The 12,500-nt window shown below is 48.2% G+C and overlaps 1 protein-coding gene across 1 annotated transcript in view; it reads left to right on the top strand.

Moving 5' to 3' along the window:
* Positions 1 to 12,500, top strand: part of LOC134439954 (mucin-2-like) — a 118,311-nt gene that overhangs the window by 11,425 nt on the left and 94,386 nt on the right. The window contains exons 3-8 of the mRNA XM_063189882.1: positions 8,617 to 8,887; positions 8,925 to 9,041; positions 9,097 to 9,189; positions 9,227 to 9,511; positions 9,549 to 9,887; positions 9,925 to 10,730. Of these exons, the coding sequence (XP_063045952.1) occupies positions 8,617 to 8,887; positions 8,925 to 9,041; positions 9,097 to 9,189; positions 9,227 to 9,511; positions 9,549 to 9,887; positions 9,925 to 10,730 (1,911 nt within the window). The remainder of the gene's footprint in view (positions 1 to 8,616; positions 8,888 to 8,924; positions 9,042 to 9,096; positions 9,190 to 9,226; positions 9,512 to 9,548; positions 9,888 to 9,924; positions 10,731 to 12,500) is intronic.

Below are 12,500 nucleotides of genomic sequence, written 5' to 3'. Positions count from 1 at the left end.
AACAATATTCCGTGCACCCCCTGAAATCCCTTGCGCACCCCCAGGGGGTGCCCGCACCCCAGGTTAAGAACCACTGGTTTAGTGGGTTGGGATTGCTTTGTGCTGTGTGTGCTTGCCTTGGTGCAAGAGATTGTTCCTGTGCAGTAAAACCATGTACAATTCAAGAAAACATGTACCTCTATTTTATGACAACTTTCATGTTGATAGATACTGTAGTCTGTTGAAATTCAGATTCTTTTTTCCATTATGCGTTGACTAATTACTGGAAGTGAAACTAACAAGTTTGAATCTTACCATGACTCTTTGATAAACCTTAGGAAGAAAAATAGCGCACTGCATACTTTTAAATACTTTTATGTATCTTTATTATCTATTTCTTTTCTTTTTTAATTAGCCTATATATACGGTATATATATATTTTAAAATTTCATTTCTACTTCATTATTACTTTAATGTCACATCCATCATCATTTAAGCATCATTTCAGCAATATTTAACCATCATCAGAGCCATGGCAATAAACCACAGCAGTGTGTCAGCATGGTAAACAACTCAGGGGTCTTCTTTTCCCCTCCCCCCTGTCACACAAACACCCCCGCCCACAAAACACACACACACACACACACACACACACACACACGCACGCACGCAGGCACTCACGCACGCACGCACGCTAACACACACACGCACAAACACCCCCACCCCCAAAACAAGCACACACACTCACACACACACCGTGTGCAAGCTGGCGTTTTTTGTGTGTGCCCTCCCCTCAGTGCCAGTGGAGCCCTTGCAGTGTGTCACCGACCAAATGCCTTCCCCCCATTTGGAAGCCTGCAGAGAGAGGGATAGAGAGAGAGAGAGAGAGGGGGGGAGAGAGAGAGAGAGAGAGAGAGAGAGAGAGAGAAGGTCTTGGCTTCCCTGCATCTCAGTTCAACAAGAAAACAAATTCCCCCCTCAATTAAGGGGGCTACCAAAGCCAGACATGAATGTGGGGCCATCCTTGACTTGTTTTTCCACTTCTTCAGTCCTCAAACATCCACAATCACCCCCTTTTGATAAACAGACAAAAACACAGGAAAAAATAAATGCAATATTATGTAGCCAGACAGATAATTGCTCTCATTTCTATTTCAATCACGTCTAACATATCTCTCTCTCTCTCTCTCTCTCTCTCTCTCTCTCTCTCTCTCTCTCTCTCTCTCTCTCTCTCTCTCTCTCTCTCTCTCTCCCTTGTGTGTGTGTGTGTGTGTGTATGTGTATGTGTGTGTGTGTATGTGTGTGTGTATGTGTGTGTGTATGTGTGTGTGTTTGTGTGTGTCTCTTTCTCTCCTTTTTACTTCTGATGTAAGGCAGAGAAGAGAAATGAGAAATGGGCCAAATAAACGGGTGGGCACCTGGAGACGTGCCATGCCGGCTCAGCTCGCCTTCTCAGGCAGGCAGAACACAAGCGCAGGCCAGTCACAACCACACAGGCAATCTAGGCAATCGCCTGGGGGGGGGGGCACCTGAAAGGGAGGCACCCTGATAATGGCTCGTGATGTACTTGTATTCAAGACTATCCCATTTTGTGACTATCTACTACACCAGGGGGTCCCCAAACTAAGCCCCGGGGGGCCAGAAGCGGCCCGCCATGCCCCTTTGACCGGCCCTCCACCTCTCTGTACCTCACCATTTGAACTGGCCCACAGAAGCAATCCTCAGAGAAAAAAATAATGATAAAATATACTTTTAAAATATTGTATTTTGTTTATCAACAGGCCTTCCTTAAAGCGATGGTTCGGAGTAGAATCACCCTAATGCCATTTGAACCGTGACACCCATCCACCTTTACACCCGAAGTGTTTTCTGCCGCAGACTTACATCAACAGAGTTGCCGTGTTATTCGATGTTTATTCCGGTTAGCTTGACTCAAGCGCATATGGATACTGGGCACCGTCTCCAAACTTTCCCCACAAAAATAACATGTCATTACACCAAACTTCTGCAGTAGCACAAATATGGTCTGTACTCACGAAACGAAGCATTTGGAAGTTTGGAAATAGTCCAGGAGTTTAGTATTATCAACACAAGCTGAATAGCTTCTCTGCTGCTAAAGCTGTGCCAACGTTACTTCCGTCATATGAGACAAGCCCGTAAAAGTCTTCAACAAACTTCCAGACGAGAGTGTTAAAAAAGTTTTCACTGAATTGTGATTAAGGCTTATATTTTCAAGGCAATACTTAAAAGATATTTCAAATCTTACCTACTATCAATTAGACAAGGATTTTCGTTATCAATACTGATGCTGAATTCACTTTTCATTGTGCATATTATGAGCTTCGTTGAGGACTCTTACATGCTTGTCTTAGATGACGGAAGTAACGTTGGCGCAGCTTTAGCAGCAGAGAAGCTATTCGGCTTGTGTTGATAATAATAAACTCCTGGACTATTTCCAAACTTCCAAATGCTTCGTTTCGTGAGTACAGACCATATTTGTGCTACTGCAGAAGTTTGGTGTCATGACATGTTATTTTTGTGGGGAAAGTTTGGAGACGGTGCCCAGTATCCATATGCGCTTGAGTCAAGCTAACCGGAATAAACATCGAATAACACGGCAACTCTGTTGATGTAAGCCTGCGGCAGAAAACACTTCGGGTGTAAAGGTGGATGGGTGTCACGGTTCAAATGGCATTAGGGTGATTCTACTCCGAACCATCGCTTTAAGTTTAATTTTCACTAACCTGGTGTGAATCACTTGAAGTTTCTTGTCTTGATAGTTTCTCATCTCACTGTAATATAAACAGGCCTACCCTTTCTATTGTATCACTCATAAACTGTCAATCACCATATTTTTCTAACCTTTCCTTGCTATTTTTGCATGGTTATTACAAGTATTTATTTCAAATTGAAAAACATGTGAAGTACTTTTGAAGACTTTTGCATATCACTTGTAATGATGACTATTTTGTGCTATAAATTATGGCTATAACAGGCAGCGGCCTAGTATACAGCCCACATGATTGATCCCGGGCCCTGATCACAGTCAGGGACAATAATGTGGCCCCCAGAGAAAAAAAGTTTGGGGAGCCCTGTACTACACTAATGCTTGAGCTGCCCTAGCCCAGATTTTTGACATGACGTGTGTGTGTTTGTGTGTGTGTGTGTGTGTGTGTGTGTGTGTGTGTGTGTGTGTGTGTGTGTGTGTGTGTGTGTGTGTGTGTGTGTGTGTGTGTACTCCACTTTACAAATAAACAAACAAAAAACCTTCTTTGCATCTGTACTTATTGGTCTGTATATTTCCTGTGCATTTGGTACCTGCTAGTGATGTTGGCTATGATTATGTCCTCTATTGTAAGTTGCTTTGGTTAAAAATCGTCTGCCAAATGCAATGTAATGTAATATAATAAAGTGACAGCAATGACAACTGTGAATGAGCCAAGAAAACATGCACAAATCCAATGATCAAAAAGTGTAAAGATCCTGCGATCTTGAGGGTGGCCCCTCCCCAATAATAAGACACGGACAAAAAGGGGGACCAAAGTCTTTCTTTGTCTATGGCCCCCAAATGCCTCGAAACTGCCTGGACATGTGTGTGTGTGTGTGTGTGTGTGGGGGGGGGGGGGGGGGGGGGGGGGGGGGGGGGGGGGGGGGGGGGGGGGTTCAGCTAGTGTGAAGGGGGCCCTTCCCAATAAGACACGGAACCAAAGTATCTCTGTCTATGGCCCCCAAATGCCTCGAAACTGCCTGGACATGTGTGTGTGTGTGTGTGTGGTTGGAGGGGTTAGGGGGCATAGCTATAGGGGGGGCAAGCAGGGCATTTGCCCCAGGGCCCAGGGCCCTCCTGTATTGGTGTTGGGGCCTTATTGTGACCATGGCAGGCTGTATGGGGGGACCATAGGTGGTTTGACCTGGGGCCCTGTGTGCTATTGTTCCGCCACTTGGGGGAGACAAGCTAGTGTGGAGTCATGCTGACGGCATGACACGGTTCCCAGGGAGCTGGCCCGGTGCCCATGAGCTGGGCACAAGACAAAGAGAAATCACCGCACAATATTATAAGAGTCACATGGCTGACTACAGCTTTATATTCCCCATGACATTTTTAAATGGCCTTTCCTTGCTCTCTCTCTCTCTCACTCGCCCTCTCTCTCTCTCTCTCTCTCTCTCTCTCTCTCTCTCACTCGCCCTCTCTCTCTCTCTCTTCCACCCTTTCACTGGTTTTTGCTCTCTTTTTTCTTATTTTCTTCTCCCCCTTCTCTGTTCCTTCTCTCTCTCTCTCTCTCTCTCTCTCTCTCTCTCTCTCTCTCTCTCTCTCTCTCTCTCTCTCTCTCCCTCTCTTGTGTGTGTGTGTGTGTGTGTGTGTGTGTGTGCGTGCCTACCCACCCCCCACCCCCCCTTTCTCTCCTTCTTCGCTCCACCCTTGCTCTCTCTCTCTCTCTCTCTCTCTCTCTCTCTCTCTCTCTCTCTCTCTCTCTCTCTCTCTCTCTCTCTCTCTCTCTCTCTCTCTCTCTCTCTCTCTCTCTCTCTCTCTCTCTCTGTGTCTCCCCCCTACTCCATACCAAATCAGGACACTTAAATTCCTGAGATGTGAGTGTGTGATAGAAAAAGAAAGAGATAATCAGAGAGAGAGAGAGATGGAAGAAGTGTGTGTGTGTGTGTGTGTGTGTGTGTGTGTCTGTGTCTGTGTGTGTGTGTGTGTGTGTGTGTGTGTGTGTGTGTGTGTGTGATGTGTGTATGTCTGCACATGTGCGTGTCCTTGTCCGTGTGTCTGCCTGTGTGTGTGTGTGTGTGTGTGTGTGTGTGTGTGTGTGTGTGTGTGTGTGTGTGTGTGTGTGTGTGTGTGTGTGTGTGTGTGTGTGTGTGTCTCTGTGTGTGTGTGTGTGCACATGTGCGTGTGTGTGTGTGCATGTGTTTGTGTGTCTGACTGTGTGTGTGTGTGTGTGTGTGTGTGTGTGTGTGTGTGTGTGTGTGTGTGTGTGTGTGTGTGTGTGTGTGTGTGTGTGTGTGTAGGCCAGCTCTTTCCCCTATCATCAGTAGTGGTGGCCTGCTCCTTAATGGTCTATGGCATTTGTGAATGGTGGAGAAATATCAATTTATCTCCTCCCGACGTTCGCGCTCGAGTTAGTGGAGGATGATTTATATTGGGAAAGGGGGTGGGGTGGTACATGTACAAGAAGTGTGTGTGTGTGTGTGTGTGTGTGTGTGTGTGTGTGTGTGTGTGTGTGTGTGTGTGTGTGTATGTGTGTGTGTGTGTGTGTGTGTGTGTATGGATATGTGTGTGATCGTGTGTGTGTGTGTGTGTGTGTGTGTGTGTGTGTGTGTGTGTGTGTGTGTGTGTGTGTGTGTGTGTGTGTGTGTGTGTGTGTGTGTGTGTGTGTGTGTGTGTGTGTGCGAGGGAGTGCACTGCTAGGCTGTGAGTTCTTTTCCTTTTTTTCTGATGACAAGAGGCGTTTTTTTCTTTTTCATTCGCCACAGAGCACAAGCTGCTTCACGCTCCGACACTAAGCGGATGGGTGTGAGAGTGGTGTGTGTGTGTGTGTGTGTGTGTGTGTTGGGGCGGGGGGTTGTGAGAGACGGAGAGTGTGTGTATGTGTGCCACACTAAGGGGATGTGTGTGCGTGTGTGTGTGCATGTGTGTGTGTGCGCGTGTGTGTGTGTGTGTGTGCGTGTGCATGTGTGTTGCGTGCGTGTGTGTGTGTGTGTGTGTGACACTAAGCGGATGGGCTGACAGGCGGAGTCGTTCTGGGGTGAGGGGCTCCTACCTCAGCCAAATCACCAGCTGAAAGAAAAGGAGGGGGAGGAGACGGAAGAGGAGGATGAGGCGGAAGAAAAGAGGAGGAAGAGGAGGAGGAGGAGGAGGAGGAGGAGATGGAAGAGGAGTATGAGGCAGAAGAGAAGAGATGGAAGAGGAGGAGGAGGAGGAGGAGGAGGAGCAGGACAAGAAGATGGAAGAGGAGGATTAGGCGTAAGAAAGGAGGACAAGAAGGAAGAAGACAACAAGGAACAGGAGGAAGAGGAGGAAGATTAGGAGGAGGAGAAGAAATCAGAAGGAGGAGGAGAAAGGGGTAGAGGAAAAGACAGAAGAGGAGCAAGAGAAGGAGGAGGAGGAAGACAAGAGGAATTATATGGAAGAAGAGGAGAAACAGGAGAGGGGGAAAAAGAGGAGGAGAAGGAAAAAGCGATAGATTAAGAGAAGGAAGAGATTAGGGAGAAGTAGGAAGAGAAGAAAGGATGAGGAGGAAGAGGAGAAAGAGGAAGGGGAAGACGAGATAGAGGAAAGAGGATAGAGGGAAAGAAAGAAATGAGGAGGGGCAAGGAAAAAGGGGACATGTGAAAGTGAAAGCCAAACTGGGAAACTCCAACTCCCATTGTCATTGTGACAGAGCACTCCACAGCACACAAGTATTCACTGCACACTGCACACTGCACACAACGAAATTGCATGTATGCCTCATCCGTGCAAGTGGGAAGCCCCCAATGGTGCCTCAAGAAAGCAGTGCCGCAGGACTGTACCATAATCAGGGTATACTCAGTCATGGAGAAGGATAGGGGATATCACTGGAGGGTCGGGAGTCAAACCTGCAACCTTTGGGCTACAAGTCTGACGCCCTAACTGCTTACCCATGACTGCCCATGGAAGAGGATATGAAGAATTTCATTGCAGAATGATGTAAGCACCATTTTTTTTACTTTTATTACTGGAAATGACTGTTCAGACGATCTATCATCTACGTGTGATCACCACTTCCACCACCACAGCAGTCACCTGCTGGCGCAGGCTTCTAAGACCAACTAAAGTCCTCATCACAACTACTTCTCCTACCATCAGAACTACCTCTCCTACCACCACCACCACTACCACCCCTGCTATTTCTCCCACCACCACCACCACCACCTCCACCTCTCCCACCACCACCACCACTACCTCCACCCCTCCCAGCACAGCACTCATTTGTGTTGTGCTGGCGCAGGCTTCTAAAGGGGGGTTTAGAGTCGCGCGTTCGCGGGGGTTCTGCACAGAGAATGAGCCACAGCGCCCCCCTGTGCAGCGACAAAACGACCCCTGGCTGCAGTACACGCATGTTTCTCCCAGGCTGAAATGTCCGTGAGCTGAGCTATGCTTGAAGACGGTGATTGGTCAATGCGCTTACGGCAGTCCGGGGGGAACTCAGCCCTGATAGGTCAGTTGTGTTCTATTCTTCTACCCTACCGCGGAGGTTTGAAGGAAAACGAAAAACACGATGCAGATGACTTGGCAGGAAATCACTGGAGTTTACTTGACAGGGAGAAGAGAAACTGTTTTTTATTTCAGTAGTACAACTTCCAAAAAATCAATTAGAAATATCCATAAAAGGCCATCATGGAAATGATATGTTTGTAGTGTGGTAGTAGCAAAGAAGCCTCTTTGTTCTTTTGTAGTGTGGCAGCTAGCTCATTAAAAAAGGGTTCGCTAATGTCCTGTAGAGTTTGAATGGGTTTGGCTGACAGTTGCTAAGCTAGCTGTTAATTAGATAGGCTATCTATTGTATTTAAAAATGGCTTTTGTTTCATTTAACCACCTCAACTGTAAAACATGAATAAAGAGAGACTCTTGTATGCTATCATCCATGTCTAATTACGCCACAACTTTTTAAATTAATAGCAAGAAGCCTCTTTGTTGATACAGTATATAGTACAAGTAGTGTGGCTAGCTAGCTTCTAAAACAGGGTTCGCTAATGTCCTGTAGAGTTTGAATGGGTTTGGCTGACAGTTGCTAAGCTAGCTGTTAATATGGCCATTAGATGTATTGTATTTAAAACGGCTTTTGTTTGGCATTTTAACCACCTGAACTGTAAAACATGAATAAAGAGAGAATCTTGTATGCTATCATTCATGTCTAATTACGCCACAACTTTTTAAATTAATAGCAAGAAGCCTCTTTGTTAGTGGTAGAATTACGTTTCAGGTGGCTAGTCAACTAGCTTTGAGTTTGTAATGACTGATTTAGCTGGCTAGCTACTACTAGGCCCCAGGTGTGAATGGCCATTCATGCTGTCTATTGTCTTTTAAAATGGCGTTTGTCTTGCATTTAATCTCATGTAGTACTTGACCAAAAATAAACTGATGTTGTACCATCTAATTATGCCCCAACTTTTAGAAGTAGGCTACTAGTGGAATATTACGTTTTACATGGCCAGCTGATTAGCTTTGTGATTCATTCTAGGGACTGGGCTCAACTGAATGAGTTAGTTCGCCCCCTGTTGTCACGGAGGTGAATTGACGTCATTAAAATCTCCTCCTCCCTCCCCCCTTGCCCCACTCTTGAATTTTCGGCGGGAAAAAAAAACACCACGCCCTTTCGCACGCATTCGCATGTAGGTCGACTATGAGGCAATACCCCCCGCTGACAGTACGTCTATGCTTTACCCCGCAATCGGCACCGCGTGACTATGCATCAGCCTTAAGACAGACTAAAGTCTCCATCACCACAACTACTTCTCCTACCACCAGCACCACCTCTCCCACCACCACCAGCACCACCACATCTACCACCACTATATCTACCACCACCACCACCACCACCACTACATCTACCACCACCACCATCACCACCACCACTACCTCTCTCACCACAGCAGTCACCTGTGCTATCCTAGCGGCAGCTTCAAGCCTCCATCACCACAACTACTTCTCCCACCAGCAGAACTACCTTTCCCACCTCTCCCACTACCTCCACCTCTCCCACCACCACTACCTCCACCTCTCCCACTACCTCCACCTCTCCCACCACCACCACCTCCACCTCTCCCACTACCTCCACCTCTCCCACCACCACCTCCACCTCTCTCACCACCACTACCTCCACCTCTCCCTCCACCACTACCTCCACCTCTCCCACCTCCACCTCTTCCACCACAGAAGTCACCTGTGCTGTGCTGGCACCAGTTATTAAGACTGACTAAAGCCTCCATCACCACAATTATTTCTCCTACCACCACCACTAACACCACCACCTCCTCTCCCTCTGCCTCTCCCACCACCACCACTACCTCCACCTCTTCCACCACAGAAGTCACCTGTGCTGTGCTGGCACCAGTTATTAAGACCGACTAAAGCCTCCATCACCACAATTCTTTCTCCTACCACCACTACTACCACCACCACCTCCTCTCCCTCCACCTCTCCCACCACCACCACTACCTCCACCTCTTCCACCACAGAAGTCACCTGTGCTGTGCTGGCACCAGTTATTAAGACCGACTAAAGCCTCCATCACCACAATTCTTTCTCCTACCACCACTACTAACACCACCACCTCTCCTACCAACAACACCACTACCTCTCCCTCCTCTCCTACAAACAACACCACTACCTCTCCCACCACCACCACCACCACCACAACCTCTCCCTCCACCTCTCCCTCCACCACTACCTCCCCCTCTGCCTCCACCTCCTCCTCCTCCACCTCTCCCACCTCCACCACCACCTCCTCCACCTCCACCTCTCCCTCCACCACCACTACCTCCACCTCTTCCACCGCAGAAGTCACCTGTGCTGTGCTGGCACCAGTTATTAAGACAGACTAAAGCCTCCATCACCACAATTATTTCTCCTACCACCACCACTAACACCACCACCTCTCCTACCACCACCACCACCACCACCACCACTACCTCTCCTACCACCACCACCACTACCTCCCCCTCTCCCTCCACCTCTCCCACCACTAACACCACCACCTCCTCTCCCTCCACCACCACTACCTCCAACTCTCCTACCACCTCTCCAACCTCCACCACCACCACCACCACCTCTACTACCACCACCACCACCACCTCTCCTACCACCACCACCACTACCTCTCCAACCACCACCACCACTACCTCCACCTCTCCCACCTCCACCTCTTCCACCACAGAAGTCTCCTGTCCTGTGCTGGCACCAATTATTAAGACTGACTAAAGCCTCCATCACGACAATTATTTCTCCTACCACCACCACTAACACCACCACCTCTCCTACCACCACCACCACCACTACTTCTCCATCCACCACCACCACCACCACCACCACCACCTCTACTACCACCACCACCACTACCTCTCCTACCACCACCATCACTACCTCTCCAACCACCACCACCTCCACCACTACCTCTACCACCACCACCATCACTACCTCTCCAACCACCACCACCACCTCCACCTCTCCCACCACCACTACCACCACCACTACCTCCACCTCTCCCTCAACCACCACCTCCTCCACCTCCACCTCTCCCTCCACCACCACTACCTCCACCTCTCCCACCTCCACCTCTTCCACCACAGAAGTCACCTGTGCTGTGATGACTAAAGCCTCTATCACCGCAATTATTTCTCCTACCACCACCACTACCTCCAACTCTCCTACCACCACCACCACCACCTCTCCAACCACCACCTCCACCACCACCACTACCTCTCCTACCACCACCACCACCACCACCTCTCCTACCACCACCACCACTACCTCTCCTACCACCACCACCACCACCACCACCTCTCCTACCACCACCACCACCACTACCTCTCCCTCTCCCACCTCTCCAACCACCACCACCTCCACCACTACCTCTCCTACCACCACCACCACCACTACTTCTCCAACCACCACCACCACCACCACTACCTCTCCCAACAACACCACCACTACCTCCCCCTCTCCCAGCACGGCAGTCACCTGTGTTGTGCTGGCGCAGGCTTCTAAGACCGACTGCACGTGGATGGATGTCAGCCAAAAAAAAAGCAAAGCCGGCTTAATTCACCCAGACAAACAAAAAACAGACACCGTTCGCCCTGTGGCAGTCATCCACCGAGAGGCCTCCTCCTCTGAAAAAAACAAAAAACATCTTAAAAACGAAGATATCCCTCCTCACTTCACACATATGCTAGAAGGGCGTATAGTTTATAAAAAGAGAACCAGCGGTCGCCCTGTGGCAGTCATCCACCGGGAGTCTTCCTCCTTAAAACGAAGCTATCCTTCCTCATTTCACACATACTGTATATGCTAGAGCAGTGTTTCCCAACCAGGGGTACGTGTACCACTAGGGGTACGCGAGCACACCTCAGGGGGTACGCAGGAAAATGTGATAATGACAATTGAATGGAGTATAGTCATACTGGAATAAAGGAATATACATAGAGAGCATGGGATAGGGGGTACTCATGGTACAACAAAAAGGCTTAGGGGGTACGCGAGTCAAAAAAGGTTGGAAAACACTGTGCTAGAGGAGCATCATCGCGAGCCAGATTAGCAAGAGAACCAGCAGGTCGCTCTGTGGCACACATTGGATTCATCTTCAAAAACGAACACATCGTCACTTCACACATATACACACGATAACTACTGGCTTATTTCACCCAGACAAACAATAAAGAGAAGGTCGGTAGCTCTGTGGCATTCATTCACATAGATTCTTCCTTCGACGAAAAAAAACAAAAAACAGCTTTAACCCATTTTAGCCTGATGTTGCGTATACGCTGCATTGACCTAGCCGCCAAGAGCGACATAGATGCTACATTCAGGCTCTTGAGATTTGAGTTTTTCAATTAGAAATGTGATTATGTTAGAGCTGAATGAACACATTCTAATACAAGATGAGGGTCCTTGTGTCTTTATGTCCTTCATGTTTTTATCTGCTTCGGAGGCTGATATATTTAGGTTTTTATAGACTGAGGGCACTTTTTCCCCAAAAAGGGCTTAGGCATTCGGCAGGCGTTTTTTTTGCAGGTGCCTTAGGTTAAAAAAGATTAAAGATTAAAGCATCTTTAAAATGAAAACATCCTCACTTCACACATAGACGCCAGAAGAGCATCATCAAAGCTACTTAGCCACAATTGCGGCAATGAACGAGGACAATCTCGACTCCTGACTGCTGACAGGGCCGCTGACAGATTTTGCTGGGCCCAGGACAAAGTCATTTGAAAGGGGGCCCCCCACCCAATACATGTAATGTAATGAGAACCCTATTCTGGGCCCTCTGCACATCCCCCCCCCCCCCCCCCCTTGTCCACCCGCACCCCCCCCACCCCCCCCTGTCGGCTTCCCTGCTGCCCAGTCTGTATGTTTATAGGGCAGGAATTCAAGGACCGTGAAGGAGAGATGATCGTGTCTACTGTAGAGTAAACGCATTTGTGAAAAGGCTTGATCTCGTGGTTTCCTTTAGGTGTGGGACGTTTGCTATAGAGGAAGTGAGCAGTGTTAATTCAACACATGAGAGAGTAGGACCAACTGCAATAGTGTTAAATTCAACTTCCTGAGTGAACACCGCAATGTTTCACTGAGTAGGCTACATGAACAGGCAGCAGCACAGCAATTGCAACTTGAGAAGGTCCTTGTCTCAGCGAATCAACACCTCTCCCTGCCAACTACGTATTGTAAGGCCTATTTGCTAGAGGATCAAATACTGTTGGTGGTTTCTGCTTGTACAAGCTGAATGAGTTTCCGCAATTCAAATAGCATGGGTTTACAGATGGGCTTAGCGGAAATGAAGTAAAAA

The sequence above is a fragment of the Engraulis encrasicolus genome, chromosome 23 (assembly GCF_034702125.1).
Source record: "Engraulis encrasicolus isolate BLACKSEA-1 chromosome 23, IST_EnEncr_1.0, whole genome shotgun sequence".
In the NCBI taxonomy this organism is placed as follows: Eukaryota; Metazoa; Chordata; class Actinopteri; order Clupeiformes; family Engraulidae; genus Engraulis; species Engraulis encrasicolus.
This window is presented reverse-complemented; position numbering and strand designations above follow the sequence as displayed.